The 23,594-nt window shown below is 36.5% G+C and overlaps 2 protein-coding genes across 21 annotated transcripts in view; one reads left to right on the top strand and one right to left on the bottom strand.

Moving 5' to 3' along the window:
• Positions 1-1,369: 1,369 nt before the first annotated feature.
• LOC144979050 (mucolipin-3-like) overlaps positions 1,370-23,594 on the top strand; it is a 116,042-nt gene continuing 93,817 nt past the window's right edge. For 4 of the 20 annotated variants that reach the window (XM_078925756.1, XM_078925734.1, XM_078925667.1 and 1 more), the window contains exons 1-2: positions 1,372-1,475; positions 18,984-19,488. In XM_078925756.1, coding sequence (XP_078781882.1) covers positions 19,128-19,488 — 361 coding nt within the window. In that variant the 5' untranslated portion in view covers positions 1,372-1,475; positions 18,984-19,127. Of the gene's footprint in view, positions 1,900-18,983; positions 19,489-23,594 lie in introns of all 20 variants that reach the window. The other 16 variants (XM_078925706.1, XM_078925761.1, XM_078925738.1 and 13 more) reach the window with 7 other exon arrangements.
• LOC144975617 (uncharacterized) lies at positions 13,575-13,922 on the bottom strand. The gene has a single exon (XM_078919824.1). It carries the CDS (start codon positions 13,920-13,922, stop codon positions 13,575-13,577), a length of 348 nt encoding a protein of 115 aa, XP_078775950.1.

Genomic DNA, 23,594 nt, shown 5'->3' with positions numbered 1-23,594 from the left:
CCCTGTGGCAAAAATGAATTAAGGTGACGTGTTGTCTTTGTTTTTATAGATATAAGGCGACGGCTCCTCATGGAGAACTTAATATATTTGTGAAGGGGGTGATCGCAATCCTTTATAACTTTCTCCATTTAGAGAGAGAGAGAGAGAGAGAGAGAGAGAGAGAGAGAGAGAGAGAGAGAGAGAGAGAGAGAGAGAGAGAGAGAGAGAGAGAGAGAGAGAAAATAAGTAGGAGTGAAATATCTGTTCAATGTTACAGTTATCGTTTAACGTTATAACAAGTGTAACTAAATGACAAATTGCCATATTTATGGACAATAAAGATCTATTATTATTATTATTATTATTTATTATTATTATTATTATTATTATTATTATTATTATTATTATTATTATTATTATTAATATATATATATATATATATATATATATATATATATATATATATATATATATATATATATGTGTGTGTGTGTGTGTGTGTGAGTTTGTGTGTGTGTGTATTAAGCTACTCCGATAAATGGAACTTTTCTCATAATCATGTCTACTTATAATCTTTTTAAAATGCTTAGTTATTGCATAAAAAAAACCCCATACCGTATACACCGTTAAAACATCTTATTGACATTTTTTCCCTCTCAAATATCAACTGTAAGTCTTTTTTGTATATTTTCAAAATCATATTGTAATATTTTAATGGATTAATATTAGCGTACCCTTAATTAACACAATTTTAAAACAAAAAACAAACAAACGAAGTATTATATATAGGCAGTAGAGGGCGCAGGTGTACTTTGTGCCCTCTTGACGAACGAGCGCCTGTTGCTCTATCTTGCTGTGATGAAATATCGTTGACAAAAACTGCTATCTTGACTGCATTGTGGTCAGGGTTGCCAGTTTGGCATTTTAAATGCCAGATTCCAAAAATCTGGCATTTTTGAAAACCGTTTGGCATTAGAAAAATTATTTGGCATTTGGCATTTTTATTTGGCATTTTCTTTTCTTGTATATTATACTTCAAATGACACCTTTTCTCCTCATTATTTCTAAACGCGTAAAAACAAACATCTTCACATTTCTTTTTCATTCTTAAAATCCAACCGTGGTGTAGTGGTTTAGCACTCCACTTAGTAGTCAGTAGGTAAATAATTACCCCAACAGGAAATTTAGTATAATTCAAAAAAAAAAAAAAAAAAAAAAAGAAAAAGAAAAGAAAACACGCAAGCCACCAGGATATGATAGTAAATTGTCTATCAAAAGTGAGTAGTTTTCTTAGTGGGGGTGGGAGTCAACAGACTTTGGCATCTTTTTGAGTGTTTTGGCATTTTTTGAGTCTTCCCCTGGCATTTTGTTGAAAAATAATCTGGCAACCCTGATTGTGGTCACCTGATCAAGGTGGCGGAGAAGGAGAGGAAAATGGTTGTAAACAAACGCCATGCAATGGTGTCGTAGATACGAAATAAATGCTTTTCAACTATGTAAGATTGTTTTTTTGAAGTATGTTGGAGTGATAGTGTCGTTTAAGTTTAATCACCATCGTTCTAATAGGTTCCCGTCGTCTTGAGCCTGAGTCTATCTATCACTACCATCACGTCACTCTAAGATCTATCCCACCACGCACTCTATATTCTAGATATCTATCTATAGTCTACAATATCATACTCAGTCGCTGTCACTGTCAGTGATCACCCATGTTTTTGGGGGGTTTAAAAAAATATTCAGACCGGTTAACGTGAGAGATAAAAAGCAAGTATCAAGTAAGTCTAGAGATAGAGTAGATGATATATGCTATATTCACAATCACAAGACAATAAAATAAAGGCAAAGGAGTGAGATGTTTCATTCTTAAAAAGTCAGAGGTGATACATGGGGCAGACCTTCACCTTCAGCACATTCCTCGAGGTAGCTCCACTTTATTTAATTTTTATTTTAACCGCGGATCTTTTGTTAGACATTTATTTATCGAAGTGGCAATTGGGACTCGAGTCTGAATAGTCTCCCGTGGCTATTCTGACTCAAAAGTCCAATGTGCGTGCACAGTAAAACATAGTGTGGCAGTGGGCAAAACTGATAAAGAATCAGAAGAAGAGTTCAGAAGAATTTCTGTTTTGCTCATGTCAAAATGACTTATGAGTCTTATAACCCCTGCTTCGGACTGTAGAAGGATTGTTGCCTGTCTAACACTATTAGAATATGTTAATTTAAAAAAATTGTCCTGATTTTGTTTGGACATCGCCTTGTGTAACAATGTTTTCCTTTAGACTGCAGTTACTTTAACTTACTTTTGTTACTTTTGATAAATGATTTTGCCTTTCTTATCAAATAAAGTTACTCTAATTGATTGTTATTTTGATTTCAATCAATTCTAATAAATTATTAATATTAAAAAAAACCCAAAAAACTATACTGCCATGGAAGACTATTCAGACTGAGTCCAAATAACATGTTGATTGAACATGCGCATTGGGATTGGAGTCCCAATAGCCATGGGAGACTATTCAGACTTGAGTCCGAATAGCCGCAACCTTTATTTATTCAATTTGTCAATTTTTAGTAGCATTTTATAAGCTGTAGAAAAACCTGGATTGGAAAAAAAAGTTTAAAGTTTAAAGGACCTTGAAAATTGACAAATGGTCAATTTCCCAGGACCGTGTCAGTTCGTCAACTACACATATGTGTGCGTCTCTGACATAATCAGTCGCATCGTGAAAATTTTTGTTTAAATTTATAATATTTTTTTCCTTTAATATTTTGTATGAGTCTAATTGTTAAATTATTATTATTATTAAATGGGGAGCTGTAAGAACGCTGTAGGTTCAAAAATATGCACTAAGACTATTTTTGGGGTATTTAACTTGTATCTTACATTGGTGGGTATTTCCCATATTTGAGTAAAAAGTAGTAGTAGTCACCACTGCTACAACAGCATTGACACTGCCACAACCACTACCACCATCATCATTATCCAGGGACGGCTGGTAATAATGGGCAGGGTGGGCAAATACCAGCCTGTTTTTTCAAGTTATAAGCTGTATTACCAGGTCCGAAATAATCAAATTTAAATTAGATAATTTCAAAAGTTACTACTTAAACTTGATACTTCGTACTGAAATCAATTTGTGTGTATTTTTGATAGATTGCGAATCACTATGCACCCCGTAATGCATAAACCAGGATACGCTCCTGTTCTTTTTATCACCCCCCCCCCCCCCCCCCCCAACCACTCCACTCCGCCCACATCGTCATCTCATCGTCACGTCGCCTGACGGTGAACTAACTCCGATTTTTGCCTGCTGGCCTCTCTAGTACTAGGTCGGGCTAATTCAAATGAGCCCACCTTAATAACCAGTGAACACTGAATAGAGCTTTTGGCAAACGAACTTTTTCTTATTTATTGCCTTACTTGTGCTGGTACCATTGATGTAACAACAAGATATGAAGTGAGTAGAAAAGTGCCAGAAGACAATAGAGAATAAAAATTTTTTTCGCGGCGGTGGTGGGGTTTGAACCTGCGACCTTATTGGTACGACAACTCCGCCTGGCAGGTGAGAGCGTGGCTCTACCGTGTGAGCTATCCACGAACACAAAAATATTCGTTTCAAACCCAAAGTCATTTCTAGATCCCTCTCTCACCCACTTCTTGAGATCGCCGATTCGTTCACCACCATCGCGAAGTAATTTTGACCAGCAGTTAAGCTTAATAGCCAATATTCTCATCACAAACATATAACATAGAAACGATTGAGACATTGAGTATGCTCCGGTGTATAGGGTGAATTTTTAATTCAGAAAAGTGAGTGGAGCAGGCACTTATGTTGGTAACAACAAGATATGAAGTGAGTAGAAAAGTGCCAGAAGACAATAGAGAATAAAAATTTTTTTACCATTGATGTAATGACTTTGGGAAGGTTCCAGTATTGAATTAAATTTATTAACTTACTTTTTATCACCCCCCCCCCCCCAACCACTCCACTCCACTCCGCCCACATCGTCATCTCATCGTCACGTCGCCTGACGGTGAACTAACTCCGATTTTTGCCTGCTGGCCTCTCTAGTACTAAGTCGGGCTAATTCAAATGAGCCCACCTTAATAACCAGTGAATACTGAATAGAGCTTTTGGCAAACGAACTTTTTCTTATTTATTGCCTTACTTGTGCTGGTACCATTGATGTAATGACTTTGGGAAGGTTCCAGTATTGAATTAAATTTATTAACTTACTAATATTATAGTATCAATTTAGTATTAATTTGTGTTGTTTTTATATATTTGTTTATCCATTTAAATTATCTCTTTTTTTTTTCTCGTTTTTTTAAAGTACTTCTCAAAACTCATTTATTTAAATTGTTTTTTGTTGTTTTTTTTTTGTTTTTGTTTTTTAACAAATTAATTTGTTAGTTCTTTTTTTTTTATTCTTAAAGTAATTACCGCTGTATTTTTATTGCCAGACTAAATAATTTTGCAAAACAATGTAATTTTCTATTGTATTCCCTCTAATAAAATGAAACACTTTTATTCAAAAGTCACGACTAAATAAATATATAAAATACAACCACCATTTTGGTTTTCTCAACAATTGAATTAGTATACGAGAAATACTCTTCTGAGTAAGGAGAGAGTTGAATTCTAAGTTATAGAGGAATTAAATACGTTTAAAGGAAGGGTGGGCAGATTCCGTACTTGCCCGTCCTGAAGCTAATACATAAGATGGTTCACGACGAAGAGGCGGGAAGCTAGGGGTTGGTTGGGGAAGGAGTAAAGATAACACGATCGTTATTGTGATAGTATAACGAATGCATGAGGAGAGATTGGTAACATTCTTTTGTCTTAATTGTATTGTGTGAATTATTGGCGAAAGCCTAAGATTAAATAAACTTTGTAATATCGTATGGTGGTAACCATCATTGTCGACGACATCGTTGTTGTCATCATCATCATCATCATCATCATTAACAACAACAACAACAACAACAACAACAACAATATTAACAACAAGTACAACAATCGTTTCCACAACTATCATTCTAACTAATTACATCCTCCCTCACCGCCTCGTCTTCCTCCTCCTCCTCCACCACCACCACCACCACTACCACTATTCCAACCACTACCACCACCGGCACAATCATTCTAACCACCAAGACAGCAGTAAAAATGATGCAATTTCAGCTCTGAATGAAACTCGGAGTCATATCGCTGTTGTTGCTTCTCTATGAAAACTTTAAGGTTACTACATACTACTGAAAACCAGTAATGTAACAGAAATATTAATCTCGCCGTTGAGGGATTAAAGCATCTCTTTAATTTTTCGAGTGAACGAAATGGACTTCTATTGTCAAGGTGTTGTTGCATTATGTCTCGTCGCTTATTTTTTTAGTTGTATTCTCTCTCGTGATTATTTTTTGATTACGTTTGGAATAATTAAAATCTACTGGTATTGTCATTTCATTGTGAATGTGATTATTTGTGGTTGAAATTTTTTTTTTAAGGTGAAAAAAAAAATTATAATTAAAATAAATAAATAAATAAATAAATAAATAATATATATATACATAGGCGAACTGTACAATGATCCAAATAGAAATGAACCACCACTGAAATTCAAAGAACCATTAAGCGGACCAAACATCACCAAAAGTGAAATTGAACATGCCATGGAACGAATGAGGGATGGTAAAGCAACAGGCCCTGATGAAATATCTGTAGAGGTATTAAAAAGCCTAGGAGATCTAGCAATTGATGAACTTCACATATTATTCAGCAATATATACAATACTGGGAAAATTCCAGAAGATCTCTGTAACTCTATTTTCATAGCAATACCAAAGAAAGCAGGTGCAGTCAGATGCGAAAATTTTAGAACTATAAGTTTAATAAGCCACATTAACAAAATACTGTTGCGTATAATTATCAACAGGCTAAGGAATAAGATTAACCCCGAAATCGCAGAAGAACAATATGGATTCCAACCTGACAGAGGGACAAGGAACGCAATATACCTCCTCTGTGTTTTAAGTGAAAGAGCTATACAGGTTCAGACCCCACTATACCTCTGTTTTGTCGACTACAAAAAAGCTTTTGATAGAGTACGCCACGAAGAAATACTAAAACAACTGCACTCCATTGGCGCTGATGAGAAAGACCTCAGACTCATGCAAACATTATACTACACCCAGCAGGCATCTATCAAAATTGGAAACTCTACAGGAAATTCCATTCCTATTAAGAAAGGAGTCCGTCAAGGGTGTGTTGCCTCACCAGATCTGTTTAATCTATACCAAGAAACAATCATGAGGGGCATAAATAATATGGAGGGAATAAAAGTAGGAGGTCACAACATAAATAATATAAGATACGCAGACGATACGGTACTCATTGCAACATCAGAAATCCAACTTCAAAAGATTGTTGACAAAGTGGTAGTAGATAGTGAAGCCAAGGGAATGGAAGTGAATATCACCAAAACGGAATGCATGGTAATACAGAAAAACCCCGAAAACAACAACACCTGCAATATAACGATTCACGGCGAGCAACTTACCAACGTAGAAAGTTTTAAATACCTAGGTTCAATAGTGACAACAGATGGAAGATGTAACCGAGACATACGAGCAAGAATAACTCAAGCAAACAGGCCTTCATGGACCTGGGAAACATTTTGAAAACAAACAGATGTCGTTCGGGATTAGATTCCGAGTCTTGAAGTGCTACGTGTGGCCAATCTTGTTATACGGATGCGAAAGCTGGACTACAAATGCAGAAACACAAAAGAACATTGAAGCTTTTGAAATGTGGTGCTTGAGAAGGATGCAGAGAATATCGTATACTGCACACAAAACGAACGAAGAAGTGCTAAAACAAACATACCAACAAAGGAAACTAATGCCCTTAATAGTGGATCGACAACTATCCTTTTTCGGACACATAGTAAGGAAAGATAAGAATGAATACCTGGCAAGTTGTGGAAAAATACCTGGTAAACGCGCCCGGGGGAGACAAAGAAAAACACTCATAGATCAACTGAAGGGCTTCACCAACCTAACAATCCAAGAGCTGTTTGAAAAAGCAAGAAACAGGGAGGAATGGAGAGAGATAATTCATGCAGTATCGAAGCCTGGACCAGGCATGGAACCTAAGAAGAAGATATATATATATATATATATATATATATATATATATATATATATTATATATATATATATATATATATATATATATATATATATATATATATATATATATATATATATATATATATATGACCGGATCATCTTTGCCCAACCACTGTAAATAGGCTAGAACCGCCACTGTCATTATCACCACTACCACTAGAGCATCATCACTACTACAACCTATACCAACACTAGCATCAAAACAAGTACCATGGTTGGAGTCTCTTGATCACTTCTTTGGGGTGTTTTGAATTTGAATCGTAATAGCCCTTGGTATTGCAATTCCTGAGCCTATTACCATATAAATTTAAAGTGATGACTTATCTTGGTGTCTCCATAAACCAGTTAATTTTGTAATCACTAGAGATTGCTGCGAATGAGTGTTTAAATGATGAAGATAGTTTGTTTTGCTTTGGGTTTGGTGTTAGCTTTTGTATAAATCTTATTTTCAATTGTGCAGACTTAATACTTTTTCTTCTTTTTGCTAAAAAACCCCCCAACCTTTTAGGAGCATAGAATTAAATACACTTTTTACTCTGGGAAGGTTGACATTCAAGTGACGAGTCGCAAATCCCAAAATAATTAAATTAGCATTTTTTTCAGGCAAACTGGCTTCACTGGTCTGTTTTTCAGGCAAATTGATCCCCGTTAACTTTCACTCATGGTTGTTTTATGTTTCTGTTTCAAGAATTCAATTTTTTATTGAAAAAATTAATGCATTGTAAATTACAGAAAAACGGTCTTTTTAGGATTGAAATATCACGATCATTATATACAGCACTGGCATAAAATACATATGAATGGAAACAAGAAATCTTGATAGATGTTACAGAGGAATGAAATTTGTGTTTAAGCTGATTGTGAAGCCATAACAAAGAAAGTGAACATAAATCGACTGGCATCACCTGATATCACCGTAACTGAACTCACTAGTGGATTCCTCGTAATTTGGCAGGTGTATCCCCGGGTCACTCACGGGTCATCACTTGAACTAAGTTAACGTTCAGGCGATATTTTCGTTACTGTGTTCGCCATGTCTATAATATTAAGTGCATTCAAAAACAGAATATTTTCGCGGCATTTTTGGTAATAATGAAGGAACCGACTTGGAGTGGGTAGTCCAGGGGTTATAGTGTGCTATTCAACCTTGGCTCCCAGATTAGGGAGAGCCTAGTGGTTCCTCGAAGCCTAGGCAGAGGGGTCTGACCACAAGGTCAGCACTGCTTTGTCCAACCTCTTAACTTTAAGGGAAGGGAGGAGCAGTATAACGACCAGCCTTGTCTGGTCGGAACAATCGCTGGTTCACTCGGCAATGCGATGGTGGGACCAAAGTAAAATGCCCTCTCTACCTCAGCACCCGAATGAGGATCATTCCTGGGCACCTCTATTCTTTTGGATCACAACTGCACATGGTAGAGAATCATCATCATTACTTGCTTTCTTTTTTTTTTATTCAAGAGAACAATATTTAAGGATGGGGTGTTTCGCAATGTGCATCTTTACCATGGGCATCCACATGGGGGGAGGTAGTCATTTGTCCACAATATGCTGGGGGGGGGGGGTTTCTAAAAATGGTCAAAATGTGTCCAATTGGTTTGGGAAGGGTAGTCATTTGTCCACAATATGATTGGGGGGGGGGGGGGGGTTCTAAAAATGGTCAAAATGTGTCCTATTGTCTGAAAGGTGATTCGAGCCCACTGTCACATGAGAAGACTGCACCATGAATGTAGCGTCTTTTAAAATTGTATAAACTGCTGGTCCTTCCTGACTTGTTAATACTGATAAAGTATTTTTAAAAAGCCAAACCTGTAAAGTGTTATACCTTAGGGGTGTCGACTTCCAAGCAGGAACTAAATATACTTTCATTGTTTGAAACTACTACATCTATATTATGTCTCTGTTTGAAAGAAAAATTTCAAGACATACAACCTAACCTGCCCACTGATGATAGAAAACGGGCTGTACTGTACTGTAAACATAAAGTAGACTATGCAAAAACACAAATTATATATAATAAGAATGACAGTGCCGTAAAAATCGCTAAGAGAATTGTCTTTACATTAATTGTTTGTTAACTTTAGCTTTAGATCTAAATATGTTAAATGAAATCGATGTTGGTTTCATTCACCGCCTCTAGATCTGCACATCTAAATATCGGAACAAATATGTGAAGGTTTGTGGATACTGCAAAAAGACACGTTTACATACATCTATAACTGCGGATAACTGTGAACAGAACTGCATCAACGCCTTAAAAATAGCCACGAGAACCATCTTTATGGGACTGTAAAAATAGCCACTGCAAATCTTTTATGTGAATTGGTCCTTATTTTGAGGATATGCAGTATATTTTCCTTAAAAACAACTTTTTTTTTTTTAGTCTAGTGGGCATTATTTATACTTGCTGTTTATTTTTTCCTCTGAATCTGAATTTTGGATCTGATAACTACAGTAATCTTTGTTTTGATATGATTTTAACTCATCTTGGAATTCGTGAATTATAAAAATTAAAAACAAATGCCGACGACTGTAGACTCAAACCTTTCCACAATTGACAACGAATGAATGATTGGTACAGTACATGCCGGCATTAAACACGCCGGCATAAAGCACGTTTCGGACTCAAGCACGCTAAACTACTCTTACCGAATTTTTACTATATAAATTGCACGCCTTCAAGCACGGTAACTTCGGCTTCGGGCACGCTTCATTTACAAGACAGTGAATACAATCACCGGGGCGGACATACTATGTTTCAACAATGACCCATTAAAATTCGAACAGCGCAGCGGTGAGTGTGTTAAGACAAACACAAAGAACGTAAGTAATAGTAATAGAGCTACACATCTAAGAACGCGTGATGCACGAGTGCTGCAGTTGCCCTGTGCCGTGTGGGTAGTGTGTGTGTAGCTTTGACATCCGTACACAGCGACGAGCATAGCCGAGTCTTGTGCGTGCTACACACACTTCCCGTCGTTTATAAACGGACAGTGTTGCCAACCTGGCGTATTTTTGCCATCGAGTAACGGTGAAAAATGGATGGCGGATTTTTAACACACTAGCTATTTAAAAAAACCCAAAAATATAAATGACACCGTAGACTTGTGCACAATCACGAGTTCCATACAAAGGGAAGAAACTGTGGAAATTCTCTACATGGAAATCTCTACTTCGCACTCAAGCACGGTTCGGCATTAAGCACGCTTATGCCCTCTCCCGATGACCGTGCTTAAAGCCGGCATGTACTGTAGAAAGTGACAAGATTCGAGATTCGTTTGTATGCAAATCGAGGCTCGGCTGAAATCACCACATAATCCTGAGGAGTTCCAATTTGACCCCTTGTTAATTGATGAGCTGTCAACCAAGGACTCACTCCTTGGCAATTGACACACTTCCAATTTCCTAATATGACCGTTGTTTCGATTCTCCACCGCCATTGTCATTGAAGTGGGTCAAGTGAAAAGTAGTGCAGAGTAGTCCTAGGTGTTTTTTTTCTATTAGTTTTAACTATAGGTCCAAGTTTTTTTTGTTTTTTTTCTATTAGGGTTAGATATAGCAAGGTTGTCAATTTTCCCTAAATTTGCAGAATTCACTATCCTATAAACTCTCAGAATATTTTCCAATCACCTGCTAAACAGAAAAAACTGGGTGGGGATACTGACCTCCCATAGTGGGCAGGGAGGTACATGCTGTGACTTCTATCCCCCCGTACCCGTTTTCCAATTGTTTCCTGTCATTTTCTTGGAATGAGATTACTTAGTTTTGTCCTGATCCTTGCCGGAGTTCCTTGGCTGGGAGGGAAACAGTCGAATGTATAGTTATAGTTTTGGGAGATGATATTTTTTTCCTTGTAAATCATCTCTCTGTTGTGCATTGTATTATGTTTAGTTTACATATTATATTATATGATGGTAAACATTTGAGTGTATTCCTCTTAGTTGGGATCTGTTCTTGTGTCTGGATGAGACTTTTAGGTGATCTCAAACTAAATACTTTGACGGTGTGCTCTTGGAATCTACATCTGTTCCCTTTTTGAACCAATTCCCCTTTGTCTTACCTTTTCTTTTGTGCTTTAATTTTAATTGTAATTCAGAACTTTTTACTATCCCATTTTTTTCCTTTTTACTGGTGCTGATATGACCTTAATGTGTTGCAAGCGCCGTAAAACCCTTAAAGACAAACAAAACAAACAAACAGAAAAAAAATTAAGCCCGTAATGTCTTTTTACTAGATTCAGCACTCAGAAAGTAGTCAGTCTATGTGTTTGCGTAAATGTTCAGTAAATTTTTGCATCCTGAATTGCCAACCCTGTTATTTATAGGTCATAGTAAAGGCACTAGGGTTTTTGTTTTTCCTATAAGTTGTCCCTGCAGTTTTTCGCGGTTGCAAATTTCACCTTTGACCGCAAAAAGCCCCAATTTTTGCCGTTTTTTTGGCTAAATTGACGATTTTTTGTTAAATTCAACCAAACAAAAGCTATGAAAAATTGTGAAAAGACGGCGACTTTCAATGCTAGCACTAGCATCCAAAATTGGCACTAAATAACGGACAAACATGTCTAGGCCTAGCCTCCCACCTCTATGGCCTAGCCTAGGCTATTGGAGATCCCAAGTTTTGTTTTTTGCCTTTTCCTTTTTTTTTCCTTTTTACTGAAGAGCTCTCGCGTCCTTCATCCCATAATCCCAATTTCTGTTTTTATTTTATTGCAATTCAAAAATTTTACTTTTCAAAGTTTAATTCTTTTCCTAAGAAATTTATCACATTTATCATTTATGTAAACAAAATGTGTTCTATTAAAATATTTTTCATGAAATGCAATTTCATTTTTAGCCACAAGTTGCACTTAGTTTTCATGATATGATTATGATTTTTCAGGATTTTTTCCTTGTTTTTCATTCAAAAACCCATTAGGCCTATATTGAAATCAATAATAATAATGCTCAAAATTGGATAGTAAGTAGAGAATATAAATTTAATGTGCCCCAATTGGAAAATGGATTTTGTTTCTCTTTCCTTGTGAATAAATAGTTTTTCAAATTTTGAATTTTTTATGCGATTGTTCACTTTGATTTCCCAAATTTTAAGAAGCTAAATAGTTAATAAAATATATTGATTACTTCCTTCTTTTTTTACTTACTTACTATGGATATTATTATTATTATAATATTATTTCAATACATTCAAAATGTAAATAAATTCATGTTGACATATGACATCAATATTCTACAAAATGCCCTAATTGTGCCAATTTTTTACCGTACATGCTGTTTTAATTGTTTGATTTTTGTAAAACTGGCGGCAAATTTTTGGCAAATTTTGCTATTTTGATGGCAAGTTTTACCATTTTTTATGGAAAATTTTGGACAGTATAAGGGTTAGATAAAGATACAAGGTTTCATTTTTTTTCTGAAGGTTAGTTAAAGGAATACTTGGGTTCTTTCCCTGAATAATAATAATGATGATAATAATAGTCATGGTTGTCAGTGTTTTTACGAATGGCATCTTGCTGAAGTAGTCTCCCATTAGGATATAATTTTTTCCATCCAGATGGAATATGTCTGCCGCTAACTTCTCAAATGGGATATCTGGTAGTTTGGGCTGTAATAGCGGTTGACGTACCTGGCTTTTACCATATTTGTTGCAAATCTGACACGAATGTACCTTCATGGAGATGTCTTTTGTCATACCAATCCAAAATACATTGTTTTTTGCACGTAGAATGCATTTTTCTCGACCTTGATGACCAGCATGAATTTTGTCCAGTATCATTTCTTGTAATTTCTTTGGTATCAAAATAGCTGTGCCTTTAATTATGAGGTCATTGTCAAAAGAGAGTAACTCTTTCATGGACCAGTAAGGTCTCAGTGCTTTCTTCACTTGAATGATGTCTTCAGGCCAACCTTCTCTTATTTGCTTTGCGAGTGAGGCAAGTTCTGCGTCGTTTGCTGTTTCCTCTAACAGCTCAGTCTTCCTCTCTGGGCTTATTATTACATGATGGATTGTGGCGTCAAACTCAATTTCCTCACCACTTGTAGGTTTGTTTCTGGATAAAAAATCTGCAAAAACCATTTCTTTGCCAGGTTTGTATGTAATGGTGCACTGGCATGGTTGTATACATAGGAGCATGCGCTGTAGTCGTGGAGGTGCCTTTGCAATGTTTTTTAACTGGATTGTGTCTAATGGCTTGTGGTCAGACTGTATAGTTATCTCTTTGCCGTAAATGTACGTATGAAATCTTTCACATGCAAAGACGATGGCCAGCATTTCACGTTCGATATTTGCATATCGTGCTTCTGTTTCTGTCAGGCTCTTGGATACAAAGGCAATGGGCTTTCCATCCTGTAGAAGCGCTGCTCCAAGACAGTTCAATGAGCTGTCCACTTCTATCGCGGTGGGTTTGTGAGGGTCAAAAAAAATGCTGGTGGATGTCGTTCTTCATCATTTGATATATTTTTTCATGCGAACTATTCCAGTTCCAGACAGTAGGCCTATCCTCTTTCAGAAGCTCTCTCAATGCAGTAGTTCTTTCGCTTAACCTTGGAATGAACGGACTTAGGTATTGGATCATCCCAAGAAACGACTGCAGCTCAGTTTTGTTGCTTGGACTGGCCTTTGAGTTGATGTTGTCACACTTGCTGGGACTAGGCTGGACACCTTCTTGAGACCATTCTAGACCAAAAAATGTAATTTTATCCTGTCTGATGAAGCACTTCTTACTGTTGAAAACAAGACCATGTTTTTTTGCTACTTCCATTAAATGGAGCAAATTTTTGTCATGCTCTGCTCAGTTCTTGCCAACGTCATCTGTGATACCTTCTACTCCTGGGCATTGTTCTAGAATTTCGTCCATTTTTTTCTGAAAGACATCTTGGGAGACGCTAAGCCCAAAAGGGAGTCTTATAAACTTGTATCGCCCAAAAGGTGAATTGAACGTTGTCAACAGACTTGATTCTTCATCTAGTTTGATTGCCCAGTATCCATGCTGCGCATCTAATTTGGAAAAGACTTTTGCATTGGAGAATTTATGCGAGATTTCTTCAAGGGTTGGTGTCCTATGGTGTTCTCTTTTAATGGCTTTGTTAAGATCTTTGGGGTCCAAGCACACCCAGAGTTTTCCATTAGATTTTCTACTGAATGCCAATGAATAAACCCAATCTGTTGGCTGACTCACTGGCTCAATGACACCTATCTCTTCCATCCTGTTTAGCTCTTGTAGTAGCTCGTCCCGTATGTGTATGGGATCTATTACAGGTGTGGCGTCTTCCCGGAGAGTAATATGGAACTTCCCTTCAAAGTTGCCAATGGAGTCGAAACATTCTGGAAAGTATTGCTTTAGCTGATCGAGTGGTGTTTTTGTTTTGGCTTGTATAGCGCAGTTTATTTTCACCAGGTTGAGTAGACGACATGCTTCAAGTCCTAAAATATTTGGGCTGTTTGAGTCTACTGCATAAAATGTGAGGCTGTGACCTTTGCATTTGACTTGTAAGCATCCCCTCTGCCACCTCCGTAGCCAGATAGGACTGTCTTGTTTCCTGTGAGCACTTTGTCTATGTCTTCATCAGGATATATTTGGTTCAATGCTCTCATTGTGATAATGTTTGCATTCGCACCAGTGTCAACCTTGACTCTCAGGCTCATAATTTCTGATCTGTGAGGTTTGAATTCTTGTATATATTTCATCTCTCTTTTTTTTTGTCAATCCCGACAGTATCAATGTTGAATTCACCATGTAATATAGTTATAAAATGAGTATACAATACAGGATGATTGGATTTAATGCAGCTCTTTATTTTCAAGCTAGCTGGTTACGAAACGAAAAATGATAAACGGAAAAAACAAGGGAGATAAAGAGTTCTTATTATTATGTGAAGTGGTTCTTATCAAAACTGTTGGTATGAACGTATTATTTACACTACTGTTACAATAATAATAATATATTATTGGAGGAAGTTAACTGGAGTTATATGTGACAAACAAATTTCCGAAAAACTGAAGGGGAAAATGTATACAACAGTTGTAAGGCCAGTAATGCTATATGGACTAGAGACAGCAGCGACAACAAAGAAACAAGATAAAGAAGTTGAGGTGGCAGAAATGAGGATGTTGAGATGGTCACTTGGCTGGACAAGAAAAGATAAAGTGAGAAATGAACGAATTCGAAGGTTGACTGATGTGAAGAATGTATCAATAAAGATGAGAGAAGATAGATTGAAATGGTTTGGATATATGTAAACAGACAAGAGAGGGAGTACGTGGGAAGGAAAGTATTGGACTTAAATTAGCGGGAAAGAGGAAAAAGGGGTACCCAAAGGCTAGATTGTGGGATAAGGTAATGGATGATATGAAAGAACTGGGCCTGGAGGAAGATGATGCTCTGAACCAAGATGCATGGAGATGTGGCATTCATTATGGCAACCCTGCAAAATGCGGGATAAGCTGAAAGAATAATAATAAGATATAATATAAATGGCATTTGTGGGCCAGATTGCGATTCCCAAGGCCAAAGTTCAAAGGACCCAGCATTATGACCTAGCAAATTTTTTTAATATTCATTTGAGCCACCTCGTGATAGAATTACCCTTACATTAAGTAAGGTTGACAAAGTTTTTCTTATAAGTCAATCTGTAAAAAATAGTTCTATAATTTTTAGGTTTACCAGTAATTCTGCGATCATTGGCGAATTCGTCAGGCTATAGGCACTTTACATTCTTAAAATAAATAAAGAATTACAAAATGAAAAATAAAAACATAGCAATTTTAGTTACTTATATAGCAATAGACATTACATTTTACACACATGATAGGAAAAAGTCATTTACAAAATAGAAATCATGAGACAAAAGGTAAGTTTTCAATTAAGATTTGAAAGTTGATAATGATTCAAACGATTGTTCACCTAATTTGCGGGTTGTTTTAGGTTTTGATTAGATCTTAGTATTCTACTCTGAAAATAGGGGTGTACAAGGTCATATAATGCAAGGGCATGATTATTTCGTGTTTTTTAGATAATGGAACATATTTTATAGATGGTCAATTTCTCAACAGGTAACCAGTGCAACTCTTTGAGGAGACCAGATGATATTTTTGGTCTTTTTTTCAAAACTAGTCTAGCAGCGTTGTTTTGTACAACTTGAAGGTTTTTAATATTTTCTTTGGAGATGTTATTTTAAAAGGGACTTGCAATAATCTAATTTGGATATACTTAGGCATTTATTGGAAGTTCAGCTATGTTTTAAGTGTCTCATTTTACTTATTCTTCTTATTTCAATGTACATGCATTTAATAAGGTGTTTAACTTAAAATTGTATTGATATTGATAGTTTTTTACAATCGAAATAGACGCCAACACTTTTTTACTTTGGTGGTAGATTCCACAACAGTAGTTCCGAAATTAATTGTTGGAGTATCAACTTGTTTAAGTATGTTGGGCCTAGTATTAATTAAAATCTCTCTTTTATCTTCATTCAACATTTATTTGTTATGTTTCATCCAATTTTTTAATTTCAATAAATAGTAACATTAAATCCTTAGCTCGAGGAATGTGTGGAAGGCTTCACAAATGATTGTAGTAACTTATGTTTCATAATGCACTAAAATTAGATTGACTTGATTATATATAGTACTGAGTTTTATTTAAAGTCTTTCAGAACTGGGACTTTAAATGCTACACAGAGTTTTTTGGTTTAAAAACAATTTTGTTGTCAATCATAATTCCTATACTAAACCAAGTGTACGAAGTGTGTTTCGGAATTAAATATCCCTCTTCTAAAACTTCTCTATAACTGCCTTTGATACAATCTGCAGAACAACGCTTCTGAAGGTACTAAACTCATTTCTCAAAAAAGATCATATCCGACCAATATGATCACTGCTAGCAAACACAACACTTACGTTTACATCTTGTGCGGAAACAGTTTCATTATTAACATCGCGGGGAACTCTGCAAATTGATCTATGCAGATGATGTTGATATCATATATTTGTTACAACAGACTTGGCGAAGCAGCACATACCAATAATATCAAATACTCTGTGACATTGAAATCTTCAGGTCAACGAATCCAAAACAGAAATTACAGTGGTTAACAAGAAACAAGCGGAATGGAAAAGTGTAAGAAAACTCAGAAACTTGATTAATGAGCATGAAGACATCAAATGGAGAAAAATGCTACTCAAACTGCATTCAGAGAACTACGCAATGTTTGAAACAGGATGAACACGATTAATGAAAATAAAAGAATATGCCTTTACGAAGCGCTAGCAAGAATTTGCACTCCCTTCATCCCAAGCAATTGAGATCGTTATTGGGGTACATTGGCCAGACAAAATCAGGAATGAGGATGTATATGATAGATGAAAGTACAACCAGTCAGTGAGCGAATAAAGAAACAAAGATGGAAACTGTTCGGACATGTGCTCTGACAAGATATTCCAGCACAAACCTCGATGGATGATTACTTCAGACAAGGAGCCGAATACAGAGGGCCTACACCAACTTCACTTCCAACAATATTGAATCAAGATCTCAAAAAAAATATCAAATATATGTAGAAACATCAACTGAAGAGCTGATTTCAACAACACAAGGAAACATCCAATTACCTCAGCACCTTAACACACATTATGACATTCAAAATCTAAGAACAGTGCGAAGGAAAACTTAATTCTGAAACATACCTTGTATTTGCTGGTTTGATAACCACAACTCATTGTTGTAATTGTAATTGTATTGGAAAATTCTCAAAATTCAAACCAGCGTATGTAATTGTATTGGAAAATTCTCAAAATTCCAACCAACGTATGATATTGTCCATTACAACAATATTAAATCATGTCCATAATTGCTCTGTTACTAGACCTTCATGTAACCTCACTATACCTATTCTATACATATTTGTAAAGAGGAAAAGTTAAATGACATTCATTTTTAAATCATTAAATTGATAGAATGTTCGAAAACTTGAAATTATGGAATGCTATGAATATCAATTCTTGACTGCAAAAAACCAAAGTGCCACACCTCATCCCGTTTATGAGAAAACCACTGTAAGAACGTTTCAGGTTTCCCCTTTTTTAACAAAACACTAAGGACCAATGAGAGAATAGCATTATTTCATGTTTTTGCACATTCTATCAATTTGATAATTTAAAAATTAATGTTCTTTAAGTTTTCCTCTTTCCAAATATGTAAAGTATAGGTATATTAAGGCTACGTCATGTTTTGGTGAAAAAGGGGAAAGTGCAAAACATCCACATTCATTTGTTTTTGTTCTTTAAATTGAAGCTTCCACTTGACTTTTGTTATTAATAACAAATTAAGCTAGAGAGAGGTGACTTGATTAAGGTCACACAGCGTGGCGGATAGTCAAACTCAGAAACATTTACGAATCAAAGACCATACCACTGAGACATGCTGCTCCATGATGATGATGATGATAAATGTATAATAAATAATAATAATAATAATAATAATAATATAATAATAATAATAATAATAATAATAATAATAATAATAATAATATAATAATAATATAATAATAATAATAATAATAATATAATAATAATAATAATAATAATAATAATAATAATAATAATAATATAATAATATAATAATAATAATAATAATAATAATAATAATAATAATAATATAATAATAATAATAATAATATAATAATATAAGAATAATAATAATAATAATAATAATAATAATAATAATAATAATAATAATAATAATAATAATAATCCATTGATATTATTTAGTTTTTTCTTCTTCTACTTTTAATTTTCTTTTCTTTTGCTTGCTTTTCTTTACCAGATAATCATCATTCATTGGAACATGGCAGATTGTTTAAGCTGAAATCGAAATATGGACATGAACTAAAGTTGTCTTCCTTATATTTTTGCCTTTTCAGTTTCATTTTAAGTGATTTTTAAGTTGTGGAAACTTTGACTTGCAATCATGAATCCCTGTCATGTTCCACCAATAAGGCCACGGAGTCGTAGCTCAAGTCCAGTTGCCCATCATTTTACAGAAGAACATCATGATAAAAAATATGCCAAATCTGAGGATACAAAATCAGTAGCTTCCAATATTAATGCTCATCTTGATGTGGATGATAACACAGGTTACCGATTCAGAGCTCATTCTTGCCGTGCAGCAAGACTCAATCAGCATCTTGTCAATAGCCATCCAGTTCATCTTTTGATCAACACTGATGATTCATCGTCTGAAAATTTCAATTTCATTTCTCACAGTCAAAATGAGAGAGAGTTGTTTGTGGGTCCGCCAAGGACTAGGAGTAGGAGACATTCTGATGGAGGTGAGTGATAGTATTTAATGATTTGAAATAAATACCATTGGTTGACCAGTGAAGACTTGTTATTTAGTCCTCAAATTTTGAAGACTCTCTCTCTCTCTCTCTCTCTCTCTCTCTCTCTCTCTCTCTCTCTCTCTCTCTCTCTCTCTCTCTCTCTCTCTCTCTCTCTCTCTCTCTCTCTCTCTCTCTCTCTCTCTCTCTCTCTCTCTCTCTCCATAGTGAATTAAATGAATTGCATCTTAATAAAATAATAGTAATAATAATAATAATAACAATAGGGTTGAGGGTGAACATTGCTCTGCACAGTCAACATTAAATTTTCGCCAATGATCGCAGAATTACTGGTAACTCGATTGATTCAAGAGTTTAAAACACAGATTTCGTGTTTTGATTGTGAATCCAGCCTTACTAAGAATTCACGAGCGTTGAGATAGTGACGTAACTATACATACAAGACCTCATTCTCCACGCCATAGTAGGGCTTCCATTCATCGCTTTCGGTCAACCGTGGTCTTTGAAGTTACACAACATATACCGCCTGTGATGCCTGTACATAAATCAAGGGCTGAGCTGTCTCATGTTGACAAGAGAGCTATCAAAAGAGCAATCGTTGATTGATCAAAAACTCAGGATTTCATATAAGGACATAAGTTCTGGAAAGCGATACCCACCCACCTGTCAGTGGACATAAGTGATATGATGAAATTAGGGATCCATAAAATGTTATATCATTGTAGGCTCCACCCTCCATTTCTATTCTGGCGTAGATGTAGACGGCGATAGCATTTCCGATATCATAATGACAAGTGGGCAAAGGGTTAAAGCTTCCAAACAATCCCAATCGTCGTCTATCTCTAAGTGGCCCCGTTAGCGCCCCGACGCGCAATCTGTCTACTGAGATGCGATCTAAAATTTGTCTTGCAGCAATTTCTAACACGACTCGGTGGAATTTCAAAAGTTGAAAAGTGTACTTACAACATTTGGTGGTTGTAGTAAGGATGATGATGTAGTGGTGGTTGTAGTAGTAGTAGTGGTCGTGTGGATGATTGTGTGGTGGTGGTTGTAGTAGCTGTGGTAGGAATGATGATGTGGTGGTAGTTTTAGTGGTAGTGGTGGTAGGGATGATGTTGTACTGGTTGTAGTGGTAGTGGTGGTAGGGATGATGATGTGGTGGTGGTTGTAGTTGTAGTAGTATTGGTGGTAGGGATGATGTGTTATTTGTAGTAGTAGTGGTGCTAGGGATGATGGTGTGGTGGTGGTGGTGGGGGGGGGGGGGGGGACTTCTCTACCAGAATAATTTATGTATTGGCCTTATGAATTCTATATTTTAAAATAAAAGAGAAATAAAAAGAAAGGCCAAGCGGGGGGGGGGGGGGGGGGGGGGGAGAGAGAGAGAGAGAGAGAGAGAGAGAGAGAGAGAGAGAGAGAGAGAGAGAGAGAGAGAGAGAGAGAGAGAGAGAGAAAAAGGCAACAGGTACCGACAACAGAGAAAAAAAAATCCAGACCCATTTGTCTCTCCCCTTCTCCTTCAACCATCAACTAGCTAATACAAGAACACCATTGGTCGTCTGTGTCAACTGTGACATCCGGTGCCATTCTGTATGGCCCGACGTCATAAAAACGGGACCGTCACCAAATTTCATGAGACTGAACATTAAACGAATGAGAATACGTACGAAGCCTAAAAAGTGTCCACCAAAGAAAGCATTCAGCGCCATTTTATTGTTGGCTGAGAATGTAGTCATTACCATTCATTCGGTCTCTATGTCAACATAACGACACAAGAAAAACAACAAACAATATCAAAATCCACAATAAAATGTTTCAGAACTGTTGCGTATATTTATGGCACAATGAAGCTGTCAAAAAATGAAGTTAGAGAATCTGTGTAATCATGTATTATATTAACCTGTAATGTGTTTTCCAACCACCACATCATCTACTACTACAACCACCACCACTATATCATCACTAACACTACTACTACAACCACCAACCCCACATCATTATCACTACCACTACTACTACACCACCACCAGCACATCATCATCACTACCACTACTACTACAATCACCACAACCACATCGTCATCACTACCACTACTACTGCAACCACCACCACCATATCATCATCATTACCACTACTACCACAACCACCACCACCACTACTACTACAACCACCACCACATCATCACTACATCAACTACTACAACCACCACCACAATAGCATCACTACCACTACTACCACAACCATCAGCACCACATCATTATCACTACTACTACTGCACCACCACCAGCACATTATCATCACTACCACTACTACTACAACCACCACAACCACATCGTCATCACGACCACTACAACTACAACCACCACCATATCATTACCATTACCACTCTACTACAACCACCACTACCACCATATCATTACCATTACCACTACTACTACAACCACCACAACCACATCGTCATCACTACCACTACTAATGCAACCACCACTACCACCATATCATCACCATTACAACTACTACTACAACCACCACAACCACATCATCATCACTACCACTACTACTACAACCACCACCACATCATCATCACTATCACTACTACTACAACTACAACCACCACCACATTATCATCACTACCACTACTACTACTGCAACCACCACCACCATATCATCATCATTGACATTTAAAAAAAAAAAAATTGAGCTTTATATAGTGCAATCTACTAAATGTGCTCAAAGCGCTTTACAAGGGGTCCCTGGTCAACATTTAACATGTAGGACGGGACATGACGCCTGTTAGGCGATATTACAATTTTTCGGACAAAGACAACTCTGTTAATGGCCAGGTACTCATTTTACACCTGAGTACGGTGAGAGAATATGAGTAAAGAGCCTTTTCCAAGGACTCAACTATGCGCCGAGCGCGAGGCTCGAACCCAGGACCTTCCGATCCGAAAGCGAGTGTCATACTACTAGACCACATAGCCGCATCATTACCACTACTACTACAAACACCACCACCACATCATCATCACGACCACTACTACTACAACCACCACCACCACCATATCATTACCATTACCACTACTACTACAACTACAACCACCACCACATCATCATCACTACCACTACTACTACAACTACAATCATCACCACCACCACATCATCATCACTATTACTACTACAACTACAACCACCACCAACACCACATCACCTCACTAACACCAGTACTATAATCACTACCATTAGGTTTTGGAGCTTTACTTCATTTGAAATAATGAAACTTCGGAATTGTATTTGGCATTGTGTTTATATATCATAATATAATTCTAATCAGTTATCTATTTAGAACTAGATACTATACAATATGTATGCCAAATACCACCCCAATTCCCCTTTCTTGTGTGCGGGAATTCCTCTTTCGGCATTGAAATTGAGTGTGAGAGAGTCATCACTACACACATAAACAACAGAAACAATTTAAAAACATGACTATGACACGCAACCACTCACACACGAGGCTATACTATTTATCCCTTTCTCTATATAGAACAGGACAAGACAAACAATAGCTTGACTCTCGCTACACTTCGCATTGATGTTTGTCGTCTCACGAGTTCAACTCTCGGTCGACCTGTCAATATTCCTTTTTGCCTCGGACGTAATCATTAATAGAATGTTGTGTGGTTTTGACCGTGAAGAAAACCTTAAGAAGTCACATTTATATCATTTTAGAGAGATGGTTTTGAGTAATTTTGAGTTAAACGAGCGAGCAGCAACTTGTTTTCATGAACGGCCGATCAGCGCTTGTTTACTATAGTAACGCGATTCCCAGCCAACGTCTCAATGGCGGATATTTTTCTCACCGAGGCCGCTGGTTGGTTAGCCAATAAGAGCACCGTACCGTTTCCATTGGGTAAATTCCTTGGACTGAACACAGGTGTCAAAATATGACATAAGACATAATGGTGATTTTGTGGGTTTGAGGAAAATGTTTGAGTTTGACGCGGCATATTTCTGAGAAATTCTCAAAATTTTTACCTAACAAAGTGCAATGTCAATGATTTTCACCCGCAAATAAAATAGGATTTAAATCGCAATTT

The sequence above is a fragment of the Berghia stephanieae genome, chromosome 1 (assembly GCF_034508935.2).
Source record: "Berghia stephanieae isolate SIO BIC M18660-M18661 chromosome 1, UCSD_Bste_1.3, whole genome shotgun sequence".
Lineage (NCBI taxonomy): Eukaryota > Metazoa > Mollusca > Gastropoda > Nudibranchia > Aeolidiidae > Berghia > Berghia stephanieae.
This window is presented reverse-complemented; position numbering and strand designations above follow the sequence as displayed.

What these genes read in the sequence shown, in the direction of transcription:
- LOC144975617 (XM_078919824.1), bottom strand. Translation starts at nt 13,922, where the DNA reads ATGGAAGTAGCAAAAAAACATGGTCTTGTTTTCAACAGTAAGAAGTGC.